The sequence below is a fragment of the Tamandua tetradactyla genome, chromosome 14, assembly GCF_023851605.1.
Source record: "Tamandua tetradactyla isolate mTamTet1 chromosome 14, mTamTet1.pri, whole genome shotgun sequence".
Lineage (NCBI taxonomy): Eukaryota > Metazoa > Chordata > Mammalia > Pilosa > Myrmecophagidae > Tamandua > Tamandua tetradactyla.
Window position 1 is genome coordinate 20,869,026 of NC_135340.1, and position 22,512 is coordinate 20,891,537.

Here is a 22,512-nt window from a genome sequence, read left to right on the forward strand (position 1 = left end):
ACAATGCCACAGCCTGGGAGTTCATGGCAATGTACTGATTCTAAGAATTTTCAGCTCACAGGGTTTTATAACAGTGAAGTGTTTGGCACGTGTCCCCACACATCAATCTCAACCAACAGAAGTAAATGCATTTCAGCACAAAGTAAAATACTAGAACAGGAATTACAAGACTTTTGAAATGCTTAGAACTAGTAGGCTTATAATCCAATCTTTTAGAATATCTACCACTTTACTGAAACAAAGCCATTTTATAAAATATTTTAATTTTAAGGGACAATAATGGTTGCAATTCAATGTCACTCTGAAGGCTGCCCTGTATTCACTAATCTAGTTTAAATGAATCCATTAAACATCACTCCCTTAGTAAAAGTCTACTTTTTTGGCGAAGTGTAGATTGTATGCTGCTTAAAAGTCCGGAAGTCTCTCCTCTTGCAAATTCACAATAGATTCCTGAAATAATGAAAGGAAATCCTATGAAATAGTGACGTTCTTCTCTAATGTGGTTCAGTTTATTTTAATCATCATTTGTCTTGCATATTCTTTCAATTTTTGCCTTCCAAAGGCTAAAAAAATCTTATATTCCACATATTTTACATTGTTGCCTGTCATGCACAAAGGCAAACTGTCACTTAAAAACGTGAATATTTAAATTGAAATAAAATCTATCCTTCCGATGATAAATATTCCTGGAGTAACAGAGTTGCAGCATACATACTCCAAAAATTGAAGTCTATGATATTAGAAGGACAGAAAATTTATCTAGTTTTAGCAAATGTCAAATCAACAGCTATTGCTTTTAAGATTAATAAAAGATATAATGGTTTCTATATAGCCTCTAAATAGAGATTACCATGAATGGAGAAGTGATTTACCAACAGTCACCACAATGAGATTACTTTAAAGGTTACAATCATCAGTTATTTAGCTGAAACCGCACTGAGAATGCCTGGTCATTTCTTGAATAATGCATAATGTTCATTGTAGATTTGATCTGTAGTATAACAATACAGATATTTCTAAAATAATGGGAAAAACTATCTTTTACCTTGCAATTGCTTAACATATCATTTCCATGAAGTAATTGACTGAGGACATATTACACACTGTCGGCTGAGTATTCTTTCTGCAAGTATAACTTGTAATAATCTGTACACAACTGGCATCACAAAACAAACTCATCAACCTTCATAGACTTTTAAGAAAAGATTTGATGAATACAGGTTATAGGGCAGAGTAAAGGACCTTTCTGAAGCAGTAAATTGAAATGATTAAATTTCTATATGGCAGTGTGGGACAAATTTAAATTTAAGCTTTGAAATTTAATTATTAACATGAACAACTCATCATATTGGAAAAAAAAACAGTTGCCTACATAATGTAAGTACTTTTTATACAAATTTCCAAATGCCTCTAGGGTTATTCAAGAGATTGCTTGGAGAAGCATGAAGTATAATGTCTATCGTTTATTGTTGGATTATGAACTGCACTTCACATGATGCTGCAGGCTATTTATAAAAGCTTGTTTATCCATATGAACTTCTTCAAGGGCACAATGTAGAAGACCTTAATAAATTAAAATGAATTTCTTTTGATGCTGTTGTTTCATGAATGTTTGATCAGCATGAGTAGTAGATTTGCATTAAAGATGTAGAGGAAAGCAATAAAATGTACAAATAGAACCAGCTTACAAAAAGTGTCCATCACATTCCTCGCAACTTTTGAGGCCTAGGTAAATAGTATGAAATCATTGTGCTTAAATCTTCAATTCTAGCCTGTCACTGATTTTCTAATAATAGATGTTCTGCCATCATCTGGACATAATCTTCATCATCATTTTATGGTGCCATTGTCATTTAAATAATCAAGCCCGTTATCTCCTTCCAGGCTCCTAAACATCTATCACAACCTCCCCCATTGTTCTCAGTGACACTACCAGTGCTTTGATAGACTCAACAGGAGAGCAGAAACCACATTTTCTCTTTTTTTTTACCCATCTTAATCATAATAAATAGTTTCAGTTCAGTTGACTGATGGCCACAGAGTAAGCATGAATTATTAGTCACAGCCCAAAGTTGGTAGAAATCTTAGCTGAACTCAAATGTCATCACTAGAAGTGATAAGATGTGATAGAAAGAACACTAGACAGGAATTCAGGAGAACTAGACTCTAGTCTTATATCTGCTAATGCTTAACTCTAAAGTACTTTCTACATCAATCCCCTTGCCTGTAAAAGTTTGCATCTCTAAAATGCCATGATTCTATGGCAATCACATCAAAAAAGAATAGACAGACAGTGGAACCACTAGATTTTTCTCTTTTGATAGATTCCCAAGAAACCCTATAAATTACAAACGCGTGTAGGGAAAAAAAAAAGGAAAGATAATTAAACTTGACCAAATTCAGGTCTAGTCCTTCACTCAATTTATTTCAAATCAAATCAAAAGTATTTTGCATACTGGGTAATTTTTAGCCTGCTACACTTATCCTTTCATTTTGCATGATTTAGAATAAACATGAGAACAGCCTATTACTATTAAATAAACTCTTATTCTTTAAAGTAGGGTGGAAAAAATTGTTTAACAAGTATTTGCTAGGGTTATTTATGTTCAAGCCTTTAGCTTGGGAAAAATCACTACCAGTTCAGCTTTTGGAACATGGACTGATGTATTAAGAATGTTGATATCAACATTCTTAAAAGAGTGTTAAAAGGAAAAGAGTGGAAAGGCTATAAAGGGCCAACACAAATGTGCCTTGATTTATTTGTCCTGGACTACCCTATACCAACATTCCATCCTCGAGAGACACCGTGTTGTGTGTTCTCCTCAACCTCTGAATGCCACTGTTGGGCAGGAGTAGGCAAATTATGGTCAGTGGGCGAAATCCACAGTTGTCTGTTTTGTAAATATGGTTTCATCTGAACACAGCTATACCCTCTCATTGACATAGTCTCTATAGCTGATTTCATGCTACAATGGCATAGTTGAATAGCCCCAAAAGCTGATAATATTACTTGGTCCTTTGCAGAAAATGTTTACCAAGTCCTGCTCTAGAGGAAAATAACTTGTCACAGTTTAAATTCTAATTTTCTTTCTCTCAGAAGCATAACAAATACAACTCTTTAGTAAGAAACAAAGGCAAACATATAAACACATTCATACACACATGTATATATACAGAAAATTGAAAATAACACTGCTTCTGCCCACTGATTTCAATCTGAATCTCAATTCTGTAAGAGATGACAACTCCATATAATAGCCAAAAGCACAGGACTTCTCCAAAGTTGCTGTCCAAGTATAACCATATAACCAAAGAACCCAATCCATTCTTCAAAGAAATCTGCCTGCAATGCCTCTAAATGCTCAGCTTTATTCCATAATCATCAAGGTTCTAGAGACAAGGGTGGGGCACAAGAAACTAGCTGACCCCACAGGTCCTATGCCTTGTATAACATATCCTTAAAGACAGAAAATCAAAGGCCACCAACACATATACACTGATAAACATATACATGCATATTCATATATCAAAAGGGTCATAAACACTCAGGAATTTCAGGAACAAACAAGAAAATACCTTTCAAATATCAGGGTGATGAGGGCCTAAAGTTTTAAAGTAAGTTTTAAAAACTACTGCATCAAGGATTAGAGAACAAATATATTTTAACCACAACTTTTAGGCAATATATTGAGAGAGACATCAAACATTAATACATGGACTGATTTCTGTCAGTCAATAAAGTCATTACTCAAAATGCCTCCAGCTGGAGTCTGCTCCCTTCCTCTCTGATTATTTAAAGCAGATAATATTGGCTCCATCCTTTAGTAAACATTCCCATACTGAACCTATTCAAACATCTTGCATATATTAGCATAACATAAAGTCCAAACCCAGGATGAACTTTAATCTATGTCATTTCACTTTCATTTCTCTGAAACTTAGTATAAAGTAATAGATTAAGCAGACAGATTTTTTAAAAATAAAATAGAAATAGAAGTTTATTTCACCTTCACATGGTGTCTTTCTCATGCAGAGTTCAGATTTCCACATTTGTATCCCTTTAAAGGATTTGATATGCAGAAAAAGAAGAAAGGATGATGGTAAACATTTCAGTTTTGAGACTCCTATAGACCACCAAATTCCAGACTGAACTGTGGCCTAACACTTACCTTTTACTGATGTATTAGGTGGAGGGCCTTCCATTCGCAAGTTCCACGGAGGATCCCCCTGGTTAGCAAAGTCCCTCATTTTTAGATAGCTAATTGTAAGCCGAATGATGGATGCCTTGTCCAGCTGGCTGGTGATGGCTGCAGGAAGAGGCAACAACTTGGCCAATTCGTAGAACTCAAAATTTTCTTTTCCCCGGCGGGAGCGAGCAGCATCTCGGGATTTCTCCTTTCTCAAGGCTTGTAAACTGAAATTTAAAAATGGAGGAGTATTGTTTAGAATATGTGATTCTGTCATCAGACAGAAACTGCTTTTTTCTTTTTGTTGAGCAAAAATTTATCAAAATCTTCTTCATAATTCTAGGGGGATAGTAAAATGAATTCTAGACAATGTCCAATATACGATATATTCTAACTTTGGCCTTGTATGCCATACACTGAAGTCCAATGAGTAAAACAGGATTTTGCTTGTTAGGTTTTTTCTCCCTCCAAGTGTCCATGCATTGAGATATCCTCCTTGTAACTAACACATAAGGTTTAAATTATCAGCTATATGTAATTTAAAAGATTGGGCTATATTCATACATCTATTCTCAAGCGAATGATTTTATCCTCAAACGAATGATTTTATTCATTTAACTTTGATCACTATGAGATCTCAAAATATCAAAAAGATATATTTGAAAATACTTATTTCAATTATTATCTTGGGAAGAAAAGTGTAAACATAGACACAATTTACTTTTCCAGGATCAATAAATACAGTGTTGATGTGTTCCCAGCCCTCAACAAAGAGGTTGCTGTCTTTGCTTTCTTTATTTCAACAAAGAAAACATCATATCAATAGTAAGGATTTCACTGTAACTTTATGAAAGTACTGATACCTTGTTGATTAAAAAACATTCTAGCTTCTTATTAATGTATGTTCATTAGTAGATAGATTTTATAAGGTACTAGAGAATAAGATACATTGCCCAGAAAAATAAAATTTTAGGATAATACAAATTTAATGTTGAAAGATAAAGCCCTATCATGGGTTATTAAAATTTACAAACATTATAGACGTATTGCTTCACAGAAGACACAACAGGTAGGATCTAGCATTTTCCTTCAACTATTCACGTGCATTTCTGTTTGAAGTTTGCTCACATTGCTGAGGACAGAATTTGGCACAACTGAAGCTGTGTGTGAGCATCTGACAGGAGAATTCCATCTATTCTGAGTTGCTCTACTTTGGTCCAATTTTACATACTTCCAAAACCAGATGAAAATATTTCGGTAATATTTATAGTATCAAGGTACTGTAGTAATCATTTGTAAATATCCATTTTATTGAACTCTGAAAGGTTCTTAAGTCTTAATAACTGTCATTCTGTTTCCCATAATAAATTAACAAGAAAGAAAGTAGGAAGCAAGATGAGAAGTATAGATCAAAATGGGTCTGGTAGTTTGGCTCCGTTCTGTATTAGTATAATATTGAGAATAGCATTCTGTGTTAACATTATGGCATACCTGACCTTGTGTACAGTAGATACATTATTTTCACTGAAAACACCCCAAACATTTATCATCTATGTAACTTAAGTAATGCCACAAACCTCTGGTCAGATACTTGCCAGGCTAATACCCAAACTAATTTCATTTTACTCTATTAGTAAAAGATCCTACATTAACTTGCTAATGTATTTCTCAGAACCGAACAAGTTAATGCTATTTTCAAAGTCATAGCAGTCTCAGGTGACAAGCTCTTCTTACTTGGTCCCATCTCAGGTGATAACCTCCGGCAGAAACATTTCTAATTTATAAGGAAAGGGCATGCAATGCCACATATTTTCCAATAGTTCAGCCTGCCTACATTCAAATCTATAAATACTAAATTTTTGCTTGTTGAAAACTATGTAAATAATGTGGGAAATGTATTAAAATCTGACAAAATGTAAGTGTAACCAGGATCCCTAACAGCTCAGGATAGAATAATTGATCCCTACTTTTATATAATAAAAACAGTATAACACCACTTAAGTCAACTGTGCCAAAAGAGCTATGTATTTTTCTCTCAAATAGTGCATAGGGGAAGGTACAGCAATTCAAGCTCAATGCTTTGCTCTGTTTGTAATCTTGTACTCAAATACTACTCTAAAAGGTGGAGTGAACTTTTTTCTTTTTTGGCCACTAAGTGACTGTGATGGATCTGGAAAGCAGGGGGCACTCAAAGGCCTTCACGGTTCAGGCAGAAAATGTCAATGCGTGAAGAGGCCTCATGGAGACTGTGGGAAACAGGAGGATGCCAACCCAGGTGAAGGGGCAGGTGCCTCAGTTTCAGCTACTGCTGCTTTCAGGGTATGCATGTCTGGTTTGCCAGGTCTGTTGCCATTTTTAAAGAATAATTTCTGAAATTTTACATAATATTTCTTAATTTTAAGATAAGTGATTAATTTTTTTAATCATGCAAGCCAAATAAATCATGTCTTCTGGCCAAACATGGTACAAGGATGCATTTGACAATGAGGTAATAATTTGAAAGGACAGTTTTGAAGGTAGTTTTACAAGGAAATTACATGTCACACTATCATAATTGTACTCATTTTTATCTAATTAATATTCTTAATATTCCTACCAGTAATTTCAACCAAAAGTAGCGATTTAGGCAACTATTTTTAAATTAATATCAATTCACAGACTTATCAATATTTTAGGTAAAAAAAATTACCATCCTCATTGGGAGGCAAAACCCAAGGTCATAGGCAGCAACACAATAGGGGCCAAAAGTTAAAGAGAGGGAAGTCTCTTTATGTACTCCTGCCCCCTCTAAGCCCAACCCCTTCCCCATTTTTAATTTTTTTTTTTAACTCTAGCGCATATTATCTTATCCTACTAGAGTAACCATCTTAACTACAATCTTAATAGCAAAGGGTTTCCATGACTCCCACATCATTATGCAGGTACCACAGATACAAAAGACTTTCAGGATGATAGCACTGTGCCTATAATAAGGAATAATTGGTTTTTATAGCAACAACAATAACATATAGTCAAAGGATTATAAAGATTGTTTTGAAGCTGATACAACTGATGAAGCTAAAGAACTTAAGACAGTGGCACAGGTTGCAGATTAGTTTTTCTCCTGTTTGCAGGAAGTGGAGCCTATTTATAAATAATTCTCAAATTAAATTAAGAACTAAATTGAAACCTAAAAACAGACTATGCATTTCTACATTTTGCTCTACATCAAAAATATGTGATTATATTTCTAGAATGCTAAAGAAAGAATGGATTAGTTGTAGGTGAGTAAAATGGTGCTAATCTCTGCCATCTAAAATATGATTAGATTTTAGATCTACAATAAGTTACATCTTGAGCTCAAACTTCTCACTGCTCTAATATCGTTCCACCTACACTCTGGGTACCAGGGAAAAAGAGACCCTTTGTTAATCTTAAGCAAGTCAAAATTATAGCTCTTTCACAACTGCATTATCATCACCACCAAGAAAAATGACAAAATCAATTTCAAAGGCTCTCTCCCTAAGTAAGTAATTTTCTGGAGATCATATATAAAATTGCATGTATATATGTATATTTCTGGGGTAACAGTAAATTATTTTCAGATTCCCAAAAGAAAAATCACCCCTGCCAACTTAATGCTATCTAGAATTTCTTCTTATAATGCCTATAAAGTTGGATTATACCTTCCTTTTTGTCATTGATATTGGTTAAATAAACTTATCCTGAGCAAGTATCCCTGTTTAAAGTAATTCATTAACTGTGTGTTTCCATTCAAAACTTTTAAGAAATTTTCACAAGTTTCTGAAGTTTTAGCTTTAAATATAGATAGCAAGCACTCAAAAATTTCCAGTAACAAAAGTTTATAGGACAGGACTTCCTGGAAGATGGCGGCTTAGTAAGACGCGCGGATCTTAGTTTCTTCTCCAGGACACCTACTAGGGGAGTAGAAACGATACAGAAAGCGCCCAAAGCCACAACAGAGATAAAAAAGACAGCGTACCCCATCCTGGAACGGCTGGCTGGCTGAGAGAAGCAGCTCGGGTGAGATCGCCGAGGCGCGCGGGCCTTACTGGGCGGGGTGGCAAGCGGCCGGAGTTACTCCCTTCCCCCTTCCCGGGCCGGCTGGGAGAATTGGAGAGGCGGTCCCCTGAAACAAAGACGGCTGGCGCCCACACCACGCACAGCCCCCGGACCAACTGAGAGAATTGGATCGGAAACCCCCAGGCCGCGGAGAACGGTGACGGGTGGGGGAGGCCCCTTCCAAACCCGTGACTCCCGGGGAACGTGCACTCTCTCGGGCGGGCCGCTGCCCCTGGCGCCCTCCCGCCACGCTTGTTGCCCAGGGCCGACTAGGAAATTCGGACGGGCTCTTTCCCTGGCTGCGGTGACCAGCAACCCCCCCTGCGTTCGGACCCCAGGCCGGCTCAAGCCGTTTCGGCTAGCGAACCCCCAGGACGGCGAGAGTTTTCCAAAGTTTAAGGTTCCACAGCACCTTTTACTGGTGGGACCCGCAGACAAACGTGTGCCACGAGCGCCACCTACTGGGCAGGATAAGAAAAACAGAACCCAGAGATTTCACAGAAAAATATTACAACCTTGCTGGGTCCAACACCAAGAGAAATCTGAATAAATGCCCAGACGCCAGCAGCAGAAGATAACTGTCCACGCTCAAAAGATTGAGAATATGGCTCAGTCAAAGGAACAAACCAATAGCTCAAATGAGACACAAGAGCTGAGACAACTAATGCTGAATATACGAACAGAAATGGAAAACCTCTTCAAAAATGAAATCGATAAATTGAGGGAGGACGTGAAGAGGACATGGGCTGAACATAAAGAAGAAATAGAAAAACTGAAAAAACAAATCGCAGAACTTATGGAAGTGAAGGATAAAGTAGCAAACATAGAAAAAATAATGGATAGCTACAATGATAGATTTAAAGAGACAGAAGATAGAATTAGTGATTTGGAGGATGGAACATCTGAATTCCAAAAAGAAACAGAAACTATAGGGAAAAGAATGGAAAAATTTGAACAGGGTATCAGGGAACTCAAGGACAATATGAACCGCACAAATATACGTGTTGTGGGTGTCCCAGAAGGAGAAGAGAAGGGAAAAGGAGGAGAAAAACTAATGGAAGAAATTATCACTGAAAATTTCCCAACTCTTATGAAAGACCTAAAATTACAGATCCAAGAAGTGCAGCGCACCCCAAAGAGATTAGACCCAAATAGGCGTTCTCCAAGACACTTACTAGTTAGAATGTCAGAGGTCAAAGAGAAAGAGAAGATCTTGAAAGCAGCAAGAGAAAAACAATCCATTACATACAAGGGAAACCCAATAAGATTTTGTGTAGATTTCTCAGCAGAAACCATGGAAGCTAGAAGACAGTGGGATGATATATTTAAAATACTAAAAGAGAAAAACTGCCAACCAAGACTCCTATATCCAGCAAAATTATCCTTCAAAAATGAGGGAGAAATTAAAACATTCTCAGACAAAAAGTCACTGAAAGAATTTGTGACCAAGAGACCAGCTCTGCAAGAAATACTAAAGGGAGCACTAGAGTCAGATACAAAAAGACAGAAGAGAAAGATATGGAAAAGAGTGTAGAAAGAAGGAAAATCAGATATGATATATATAATACAAAAGGCAAAATGGTAGAGGAAAATATTATCCAAACAGTAATAACACTAAATGTCAATGGACTGAATTCCCCAATCAAAAGACATAGATTGGCAGAATGGATTAAAAAACAGGATCCTTCTATATGCTGTCTACAGGAAACACATCTTAGACCCAAAGATAAACATAGGTTGAAAGTGAAAGGTTGGGAAAAGATATTTCATGCAAATAACAACCAGAAAAGCGCAGGAGTGGCTATACTAATATCCAACAAATTAGACTTCAAATGTAAAACAGTTAAAAGAGACAAAGAAGGACACTATCTACTACTAAAAGGAACAATTAAACAAGAAGACATAACAATCATAAATATTTACGCACCGAATCAGAATGCCCCAAAATACGTGAGGAATATACTGCAAATATTGAAAAGGAAAATAGACCCATATACCATAATAGTTGGAGACTTCAACTCACCACTCTCATCAAGGGACAGAACATCTAGACAGAGGATCAACAAAGAAATAGAGAATCTGAATATTACTATAAATGAACTAGACTTAATAGACATTTATAGGACATTACATCCCACAACAGCAGGATACACCTTTTTCTCAAGTGCTCATGGATCATTCTCAAAGATAGACCATATGCTGGGTCACAAAGCAAGTCTTAACAAATTTAAAAAGATTGAAATCTTACACAACACTTTCTCGGACCATAAAGGAATGATGTTGGAAATCAATAATAGGCAGAGTGCCAGAAAATTCACAAATACGTGGAGGCTCAACAACACACTCCTAAACAATGACTGGGTCAAAGAAGAAATTGCAAGGGAAATTAGCAAATACCTCGAGGCGAATGAAAATGAAAACACAACATATCAAAACTTATGGGACGCAGCAAAGGCAGTGCTAAGAGGGAAATTTATTGCTCTAAATGCCTATATCAGAAAAGAAGAAAAGGCAAAAATTCAGGAATTAACTATCCATTTGGAAGAACTGGAGAAAGAACAGCAAGCTAACCCCAAAGCAAGCAAAAGGAAAGAAATAACAAAGATTAGAGCACAAATAAATGAAATTGAAAACATGAAAACAATAGAGAATATCAATAAGGCCAGAAGTTGGTTCTATGAGAAAATCAATAAGATTGATGGGCCCTTAGCAAGATTGACAAAAAGAAGAAGAGAGAGGATGCAAATAAATAAGATCAGAAATGGAAGAGGAGACATAACTACTGACCTCACAGAAATAAAGGAGGTAATAACAGGATACTATGAACAACTTTACGCTAATAAATACAACAATTTAGAGGAAATGGACGGGTTCCTGGAAAGACATGAACAACCAACTTTGACTCAAGAAGACATAGATGACCTCAACAAACCAATCACAAGTAAAGAAATTGAATTAGTCATTCAAAAGCTTCCTAAAAAGAAAAGTCCAGGACCAGATGGCTTCACATGTGAATTCTACCAAACGTTCCAGAAAGAATTAGTACCAATTCTCTTCAAACTCTTCAAAAAAATCGAAGTGGAGGGAAAACTACCTAATTCATTCTATGAAGCCAACATCACCCTCATACCAAAACCAGGCAAAGATATTACAAAAAAAGAAAACTACAGACCAATCTCTCTAATGAATACAGATGCAAAAATCCTCAATAAAATTCTAGCAAATCGTATCCAACAACACATTAAAAGAATTATACATCATGACCAAGTAGGATTCATCCCAGGTATGCAAGGATGGTTCAACATAAGAAAATCAATTAATGTCATACACCATATCAACAAATCAAAGCAGAAAAATCACATGATCATCTCAATTGATGCAGAGAAGGCATTCGACAAGATTCAACATCCTTTCCTGTTGAAAACACTTCAAAAGATAGGAATACAAGGGAACTTCCTTAAAATGATAGAGGGAATATATGAAAAACCCACAGCTAATATCATCCTCAATGGGGAAAAATTGAAAACTTTCCCCCTAAGATCAGGAACAAGACAAGGATGTCCATTATCACCACTATTATTCAACATTGTGTTGGAGGTTCTAGCCAGAGCAATTAGACAAGAAAAAGAAATACAAGGCATCAAAATTGGAAAGGAAGAAGTAAAACTATCACTGTTTGCAGACGATATGATACTATACGTCGAAAACCCGGAAAAATCCACAACAAAACTACTAGAGCTAATAAATGAGTACAGCAAAGTAGCAGGTTACAAGATCAACATTCAAAAATCTGTAGCATTTCTATACACTAGTAATGAACAAGCTGAGGGGGAAATCAAGAAACGAATCCCATTTACAATTGCAACTAAAAGAATAAAATACCTAGGAATAAATTTAACTAAAGAGACAAAAAACCTATATAAAGAAAACTACAAAAAACTGCTAAAAGAAATCACAGAAGACCTAAATAGATGGAAGGGCATACCGTGTTCATGGATTGGAAGACTAAATATAGTTAAGATGTCAATCCTACCTAAATTGATTTACAGATTCAGTGCAATACCAATCAAAATCCCAACAACTTATTTTTCAGAAATAGAAAAACCAATAAGCAAATTTATCTGGAAGGGCAGGGTGCCCCGAATTGCTAAAAACATCTTGAGGAAAAAAAACGAAGCTGGAGGTCTCGCGCTGCCTGACTTTAAGGCATATTATGAAGCCACAGTGGTCAAAACAGCATGGTATTGGCATAAAGATAGATATATCGACCAATGGAATCGAATAGAGTGCTCAGATATAGACCCTCTCATCTATGGACATTTGATCTTTGATAAGGCAGTCAAGCCAACTCACCTGGGACAGAGCAGTCTCTTCAATAAATGGTGCCTAGAGAACTGGATATCCATATGCAAAAGAATGAAAGAAGACCCATCTCTCACACCCTATACAAAAGTTAACTCAAAATGGATCAAAGATCTAAACATTAGGTCTAAGACCATAAAACAGTTAGAGGAAAATGTTGGGAGATATCTTATGGATCTTACAACTGGAGGCGGTTTTATGGACCTTAAACCTAAAGCAAGAGCACTGAAGAAGGAAATAAATAAATGGGAACTCCTCAAAATTAAACACTTTTGTGCATCAAAGAACTTCATCAAGAAAGTAGAAAGACAGCCTTCACAATGGGAGACAATATTTGGAAATGATATATCAGATAAAGGTCTAGTATCCAGAATTTATAAAGAGATTGTTCATCTCAACAACAAAAAGACAGCCAACCCAATTACAAAATGGGAAAAAGACTTGAACAGACACCTCTCAGAAGAGGAAATACGGATGGCCAAGAGGCACATGAAGAGATGCTCAATGTCCCTGGCCATTAGAGAAATGCAAATCAAAACCACAATGAGATATCATCTCACACCCACCAGAATGGCCATTATCAACAAAACAGAAAATGACAAGTGCTGGAGAGGATGCGGAGAAAGAGGCACACTTATCCACTGTTGGTGGGAATGTCAAAGGGTGCAACCACTGTGGAAGGCAGTTTGGCGGTTCCTCAAAAAGCTGAATATAGAACTGCCATACGACCCAGCAATACCATTGCTAGGTATCTACTCAAAGGACTTAAGGGCAAAGACACAAACGGACATTTGCACACCAATGTTTATAGCAGCATTATTTACAATTGCAAAGAGATGGAAACAGCCAAAATCTCCATCAACAGAAGAGTGGCTAAACAAACTGTGGTATATACATACGATGGAATATTATGCAGCTTTAAGACAAGATAAACTTATGAACCATGTAATAACATGGATGGACCTAGAGAATATTATGCTGAGTGAATCCAGCCAAAAACTAAAGGACAAATACTGTATGGTCCCACTGATGTGAACGGACATTCGAGAATAAACTTGAAATATGTCATTGGTAACAGAGTTCAGCAGGAGTTAGAAACAGGGTAAGACAATGGGTAATTGAAGCTGAAGGGATACAGACTGTGCAACAGGACTAGATACAAAAACTCAAAAATGGACAGCACAATAATACCTAATTGTAAAGTAATCATGTTAAAACACTGAATGAAGCTGCATCTGAGCTATAGGTTTTTGTTTTGTTTTGTGTTGTTTTGTTTTGATTTTACTATTATTACTTTTATTTTTTTCTCTATATTAACATTCTATATCTTTTTCGGTTATGTTGCTAGTTCTTCTAAACCAATGCAAATGTACTAAGAAATGATGATCATGCATCTATGTGATGATGTTAAGAATTAATGATTGCATGTGTAGAATGGTATGATCTCTAAATGTTGGGTTAATTTCTTTTTTTCCGTTAATTAAAAAAAAAAAAAAAAAAGAGAAGGGATAATTGGAGATGAAGGGATACAGACTGTACAACGGGACTGGATATAAAAACTCAGAAATGGACAGCACAATACTACCCAATTGTAATGCAATTATGTTAAAACACTGAATGAAGCTGCATGTGAGGTATAGGTTTTTTGTTTTTTTTGTTTTTTTTCTTTCTATTATTGTTTTAATTCTTATTCTGTTGTCTTTTTATTTCTTTTTCTAAATCGATGCAAATGTACTAAGAAATGATGAATATGCAACTATGTGATGTTATTAAGAATTACTGATTGTACATGTAGATTGGAATGATTTCTAATTGTTTTGTTAATTCTTTTTTTAATTAATAAAAAAAAAAAAAGTTTATAGGACAGTGCTTTATTGAATGTTGAATGGTTTCTTTTGATCTTCCCATATGCTACAAGTTCTTTTGCAAGTTCTGTGTTTTGTAGAAAGTTTCTTGCTGCAGCACTTAAAAGACCCACTTTGAATATTTGCCAGCACTCTAATCCTAAATCACAAACTTCATCCTCAATTTTATCATGTTATAAACACATAAAATGGCAATGTTTATTTTACATATCTCCACTGCTCCCATGATAATTCCCATGGTAGTATGTAGTAAGTTATAAAGCAGTAAATATCTAGCAAAATTCTGGATTTTAACAAAAAATGTTTCTAAACTCTACTGTAGTCAAATCCACATCAGGATTTTACAAGAATTTTAAGAAGTTGGAGAAATTTATGAAAGTTCAAAATATAGCTGAGCTATCCTTAAACTTCTCTGGAAGCATAGCAATAGGGAAGGTGGTCTCTGGAGAGCCATACTGGATATTCACTTCCTCATGTACACTTGTAAACTGGTCAACATTTTTAGGCCTCTATTTCCTCATCTGCAAAGTGGGCATTATAACAGTACCTACTCAATTTGAGAGGACTAACTGAGCTAACATATGCAGTTTTTAAATGCTTATCATATGGTAAACATTATATAAGCATTAACGCATAATCATCATTATAAGATGAATACAAAAGTCCAGTTGTGTTAATCCTAGTATCACATTTAAGTACCACCCTATTTTTCCACAACCTTTATAACTCAATTTCTCTAACCATAAAAAGCCTCCTTTCTGCCACCATTTTTAAACTCCAGTTACAGTCAGTATAATTCTAACCACATGCTTGTTTCCTTTATTGACCCCTCTAATGCTACTCATGATTTTTAGTCTAGTAAAAATAATGTGGTGACAGGAGAAATCAAACCAAGGCCAAACTTCTTGGAGATAACTCTAAAACCGTCTATTTATCAAACTCCTCCAATGTTCTCTCAAATCATGATCAGCATTTTCTTAAAGATCATGCTGAAATCTCTTTCAGGGTATCTTTTCCACTAGCAGAGAGTAAAGATCCTGGAGTAGGTTTCCTGAGATTAAATCCTGGCTCAATTATTTACCAATTATGTAAATTTGAGCAAGTTATTTAAGGTCTAGTGCCTCAGTTTTCCTGATCTGTGAAATGGGATGACAAAATACTTCATAAGTAAGGTTACTGTTATAATTAAATGAGATATTGTTCGTATAATGTTTGGAATGATGCCTATCACACAGTAACGCTACCTAAGCCTTTGTTAAATGAAAACCTAAGCACACATCACACTTGAGGTCCACAATGATAGTTTAAAATTTAACATCTATTCTTACCAATGTGCCTCCTAGTCACTGGTTCTGGCGTATCGAGTTGTCTGCTCAAGTAAAATAAAAAGTATTTTAGTGCATAGTTAATTGTTGTTGTTTTTTTATTATAGTCCTCGTGGTGCCTATTGTCTATTATGCCTACTATCTACCAGTCTGTTCAAATAAAAAAAATTAATGTACACAAACGTTAATGAAAACACGCTTTTTCTATACTGAGGAAAGTAACTAGCCCTTTTTTAGCACACTAAAGCTGAAAAACTGATATTCAACAGCAAGAGAAGCAATTTGATTTACATGTAAAAATAAACATCCTAACAGCTGGATGGGGTAATGGATTACACAGGAAGAAGTGAAAACTTTTATGGAAGACTTTAAAATAGGAATGATAATTATTAGTCAGAAGGTATATATATGCTCCTGGCAGAAAGATGATCTTTCAAAATATCCTGCAAAGCATCACAAATCTAATATTCCCCTTGAAGTTGCCTAAAGCCCCTAATCCAGGACCATGGAGAGCTCACTCGGAACATCTGGTGCCTGGGTAGGTATAAAAGTGCAGCAGCATCTGCCTCCTCAGCCTTCACACCGGGGATCAGGCCAAGTCATGGGATGTTACTGAGCCAAAATTTAGCAAAAGACAACAACCAGAAAGTAATATTATTAAAGAAGGGACTCTGCTACTATCACAAGCCCACATTATGAAATTGACTCAGAATTTGTTTTGTCTCTGAATACCGCATTTTGGGGAAAACAGGTAAGTTTGGATTTGATGACTCATTAAATTAAAAGAAGTAAGTTATCCCTTGTAGCTGATCAAATTTAGCTTCGCAAAATTTGTTTTTTTTTCCTACTCACAGACATGGTTATGATGATTATATAAATAATATAGTTGGATGTGCTGGTTTGAAAGGATGTATGCCCCCTAGAAAAGACATGTTTTAATCAAAATTCCATTTCATAAAGATAGAATAATCCCTATTCAATACTGTATGTTTGTAATAAGATCATCTTCCTGGATGATGTGATTTAGTCAAGAGTGGTTTGTTAAGCTGGATTAGGTGATGACACATCGCCACCCATTTGGGTGGATCTTGATAAGTTTCTGGAGTCCTATAAAAGAGGAAACATTTTGGAGAATGAAAGAGATTTGGAGAGAGCAGAGAATGCTGCAGCACCACGAAGCAGAGGTCCTGAAGGCACAAGTAAGTTACATGAAGAAGTGGCCCAAATGCCCATGGTCTCCACTCCTGCCACATTACCTTCTTTTTCTCAGACCAGAGCTATGGCCTCTTGGGGAGTTCCTTACAGTGAATTGACTGAGGAAGAGAAAACTCGGGCCTGGTTTACAGATGGTTCGGCATGATAGGCTGGTACCAACCGAAAGTGGACAGCTGCAGCACCACGAGCCAGGCACCTTTGGAGATGAAGAAGGAAAATGCCTCCCGGGGAGCTTCATGAAACTGGAAGTCAGGAGAGTAGAAGCTAGCAGATGACACCGTGTTCACCATATGCCCTTCCAAATGAGAGAGGAACCCTGACCGTGTTCACCATGTGTCTTTCCAGATGAGAGTGAAACTGTGACTGTGCTTGCCATGTGCCTTCTCAAATGAGAGAGAAACCCTGAACTTCATCGGCCTCCTTGAACCAACGTATCTTTCCCTGGATGCCTTTGATTGGACATTTCTATAGACTTCTTTGGGACATTTTCTTGGCCTTACAACTGTAAACTAGCAACTAATTAAATTCCCCTCTTTAACAGCCATTCTGTTTCTGGTATATTGCATTCTGGCAGCTAGCAAACTAGAACACTGGAGGTCTACAGAGGATAACAAAGAGCAAAAATAGTAATAACCTCAGAGGAACAACAGTAGTAAACCACTTAAGCATACTTTTCTCTCTCTCCAGTGACATCTTCCTAGCTAGTTTTTAGTTTTTATAGTATTTATCAGTACATTTGTATACTAGGTCCTGATATTGACACCATCGATTGATCCACATTGTGTCTATGTAATAGGCCTCTCTTTAAACTTTCAGGTAAACTTTCAGAATACTGTTACCAATCTTTATAGAAGAATATGGCAGGCTTTGGTGATCTAACTGTGGGGTAAAGGAGAAGTAGGGTCAAAAACACTTTAAATTTTACCCTTTAAAAGTACTTCTAAGAAGCCAGACAGGCAGGTTTTTATGGATTTTCCTACTTGTTTTGCTTAGGAGAACCCAGCACTACAGACATCTACTATTTATCAATTAATCTGGCATGCGGCCTCAAAGGAAGAAAGTCGACCTGTATTAAAAATGCAGCCATCAAAAATTCATCAAAGGCTTCAGCACTTTAACTCATGAACCTTTGAACACCTGCATACTTGTCAGATCTATGGTCATAGTTAACAGTGAAATCTATAGTCACTCCAGTACCTATACCTGCCCTGACAAGAGTTGAATGAGGAGGCTTCGCAGGGAAAAAAAATCAGTGAAGATCATATAAGTAGTGCATGCCCTTCCTTCATTACTTTCAATAAAACAGTCCACCATACATTGACTACACACAAAGTTCAAAGTTAATCAAATCAGCCTGCTGCAAGGAAAAAAATTCTTTTAGGGGTATTTTCTTCGCTCAATTGTCAGTATTACTTTTCTTACAATGTAAAGTAATTGAGAAATGCATAACAACTATTATTTAGGATCTTGCAAAGCACAGCCCACAAATTAAAGTATTTAAATGCTCTCCAAGAAAAAGTAATAATTTCAGAAACCTTCCTTTAATGTGCTTAGAAAACTGTATAAAGTATATGCTGGAAGTTAAACCTGGAACCTTCAAGTTCAAGGTAAGAACTCTATTGCTTAACTAATGCACTGCTCATAGCTGTCATCATTAATTTATGTTAGCCTCTGTAAACATCAAGAGTATAATAGGCCAATTTCACAACTAAATATAGATGCACATTTTGCCCTTATATAAATGGCAGATTGCTGCCGTAGATCATCACTGCAGCAACACGTCAGTAAAGATGCACTGTTTGATGGTCTGATGCTCACACAATATATAAAACCAGTTGTAATGGTTGTTTGGAAGCAAAGTGTAACATAGCAGCAAAATTTCATTTGTTCCACAAACTCAGGATATATTAAGCTTGGCTGACAAAGACTGTTTGATGTGGTAAATCAGTTTGACCTTCATTCTTCCTTTATTTTTCTCATTTAACATGTGAAATGACCATTATTTTTCCCCATGTAAGAAAACATCATGAAATCGATTGCTTAAGAATATGTGTCAAAACATATTTGCAACTGGTAACATTTGATAAAGTATCAAAATCAAGATGCATTCCCAAACTTTTTTTCTAATCTATATTCTGAGTGAATAATCATGACCCATATTTGACTTTCACTAAAAATAGATCAAAAGAGTAATTAAAGCCATTCAACTGAATGCCTTCTCTCGGAAAATGCCTTGTGTATGTTTGAACTTAATAATTAAATTAATTGGTCTTAACCAGTGAGCATTTTTATTCTTAATTCTTTAAATAAGAGGATTTAATTCCAGAATGAGTCATTAAAATAGTAATAAAGAAAGCTGAGAGGTCTGTACAATCCTTTTCAACCAACATTCACCTTGATTCAAATAAGCCTTGAATGAACCACAGCAAGACCAAACTGTTCATTGTATGCTTTGGTGTCTGCCAAAAAACTCGTGAATCAAAGTGTTTTGTTCTTCATTTTCCCCCAGAACTCTAAGCTATACAACTGGCAGTTCATAATAATAGAAAAACTTCAGCTTTATCAAGTAATTTCTCTCTACCCAATAAATAGCATTTTACCTTGGAGCAACTTGTATCTTTCACACCTTAAATTTCTATTTACCAAATGAGCTAATCACTTCACAATTGAACTCAGAACAAAAAAAAATTATCAATTAAAGTGGTTGAAACTCCTACAAATTATCATTTAGGAATGAAGTAATTGCTTTCATCAGGGCAGAAAAGCCCGCCAGAACAGAAATGTCACTTTAGATTAGTGTTCTCACTCCTGAAGCTATGGATGACACAGCTGATATAAGACTAAATGCCAAGACCAATCAATTGCTTTTGTGGCTCTGCTCTGAGCTGCTGTAAAAGGGGCCATTTTCTAGGATCTACTCTTCATTATAGTAAATGCTATCTCCTTGGTAACATAATTCCATTTCTCATAAATTCTGTCTGAGAGCATTGTCCTAACAATAGATGTTTGTGGAAAAGAATGCTATTGGTTTAATGTACAAAATTAAGTGTGAATGGCTGCCAAACTGCTATAGTTTACTAGTTCTTAAATGTAATTTGAAGTCTTAGATATTAAGAAGAATTCTTGGGGAAAAATGAATGCCCTGAAGAAGTGTAAAATATTGTATTTGAAGGTTTTGTGCCACTGGTTCAGAATTTTGACTATTCTAGTATTTAAATGTCCTGGACATTGAATCAGTCAGCTCACACCAGAGGTAGGTGAACACCTCACTTACTTTTTCAGCAGTGTAGTTTGCAAATGTGAAACCACAGAAGCAAATATGGACTCATTAAGCAACTGTACGAGATTTGTGAATAGTCACAAATGTGGTTTAAAAACAACAACAACAACAAAAAAACAGTGTTCTCTGAACTGAGCTCTTCCTGGAAGGTATCCAGATCTTAATTTGCATTGTTCATCCCCCTGAAGTTACAAGAATCTGGGTTGCAGCCTCCAATTAAAAGGAAATTGAAGAAGCTAATACAGTGAGAAAGCAGCAACTCCATGCACTTCTGTCTTTAGTTCTGAAGTTTAGAAAGAGATCGAGGATCACAGGTTTTTGTTTGACATGGGATAAAGCCTTTCTCATCCTGGTGAGCACACGTGTAACTTCCATTAACAGTAACAGGCATCGCGAGCACACATTCAGAGAAAGTCTACTGCTAAATATTTGAAAGGGTCAGAGTATCTCTGCTGAAATGCAGAATGAGAGGGAATGGCAGGGATTGACACCAGGGCGCTTTGCTGGTCATCCAAAGGGCAACTGCTAGAATTTCTACCACTCCAAGGAAGTATAGTACTAATTTTTGCAATATTTAAGACAGAAAATTACATGCGTCATCTCTGTGTGTTAAGATCATTCCTTACCACCAAAAAATGGTATAGAACTTAATAATAATAATTAAACCTAACACATCTGGAAGTTTACTGTATTTCAGTCAGGGTTTACATGTTTTAGACCTTAGCTCATTTAACTTACAGTTGCCAGTATCAGCAGTCAGGGATAAAAACAGCAACAGCAACTGTAGAAGATAGATCATCTATGCCATATCCATTTTACACTAAAAACAGTGTTTTCAGCTGCTATGTTTAAGCCACTGTATAAGTTTTGTACTTACCTCAACCTTCTACACTTAACAATGAAAAGCCGATGGGCTTTCCCTGGACACCGAACTTTCAGGGGTAAAAGCAGGATACAGCTGGGCAAATCAGGACAACTGGTCAACTGAGAAGTCTTATTGGCCCCAAAACACAAATAAGAAAATCAAAGCACAGAGAGGGAAATTAACTTGCATAAGGATAACGATGATTGGAGCTGGAACTTGAACCATGGCAACCTGATTCTCAAGTCAGTCCTTGTCACTATGTTGCCTCTAAGGGAAGAGGTATGGCTCCTTCTTTTACCTATTATGTTTATATGATAAATAATTCACTGAAAACGTTTTATTTAATTTACAATCACACATAAATTCTATAACAATTATCATGAAAATATTAATTCCTTAGCGAAATTTCCAATACAATCCATATTTTTCAGGCCTATAAACATATCCCAATTTGGAATAGATACATTTGCATTTAAATGCTATGTATCCTATTCTAAATTGCTTTAGAATTCAAAAGCAATTGACCTTTTCTAAAGGGAAAATTCACTTTTTGTTTTAAGTATAATTTCAAATACTTTTTAAAGCACAAATGAATGGGAAAAAAGCTTTCTGTAAAATTTTCAAGCTCAATACAATGTATTTGGAAAAGAGAAAGTATACTTCGAGCAGTTTGAAGAAATTTAAGAATGAAAAATTAAATTATGGTCATATGAATACTGCAAACAGCTCATACTTTTATTTGACATCCATAAACACACCATTATTCTATGGCTGTTTTTATTCTTTCATGAAATAAAGACTGCTGAATAAAATGGTCACCCTTTCCCTAAACATTACAGTTGAGATGGTAAGTCCATCCCCTTTGAGACTATATACTCCATCCTCAAACGGTCAGACTGTTTGTTAAGTCACATATTTTTAATTCACCTTTCATCAAGATTCCAAAAACAAAGTGTATATTTACCAGGGATATAGATTAGAATTTTTCTAGTGAATACTTTGACAATCACATATCAAAGGCCTTAGAAATTTATCTACATAATAAGATAAGATGTGACATAAGATGGTTTCTATATTACTACAAGAAAAAATAATCATGGATGTGAACATACTACCAAAAAGAATCTTCACTGCATCCTTGATAAATCAGCATTAAAAGAGTTATAAGATATACTGAAGATACTTACTGAATAAGGATGTTGGAAAAATCTTAATGGCTTGGAAAAATTTTTACAATGTAAATGGCAAAAGGAAGTTTGTAAAGCATTATGTATAGTGGACTCAAACTGTAACCTAACTATAACTATACAGGCAGAGCTAGAGATGGAATATATTTGAAAACTGGATGAAT

General features: G+C 35.8%; 1 protein-coding gene across 8 annotated transcripts in view; it reads right to left on the minus strand.

Moving 5' to 3' along the window:
* NPAS3 (neuronal PAS domain protein 3) overlaps positions 1–22,512 on the minus strand; it is a 927,883-nt gene that overhangs the window by 661,512 nt on the left and 243,859 nt on the right. For 5 of the 8 annotated variants that reach the window (XR_013162217.1, XR_013162212.1, XR_013162213.1 and 2 more), the window contains 2 exons: positions 4,170–4,414; positions 4,008–4,058 (listed from right to left, as the gene is read on the minus strand). Coding sequence is in view for 1 of the 8 variants with exons in the window: in XM_077126978.1 (XP_076983093.1) it covers positions 4,008–4,058; positions 4,170–4,414 (296 nt within the window). In the remaining 7 variants the exon portion in view is untranslated. The remainder of the gene's footprint in view (positions 1–4,007; positions 4,059–4,169; positions 4,415–22,512) is intronic. The other 3 variants (XR_013162215.1, XR_013162216.1, XR_013162214.1) reach the window with 1 other exon arrangement.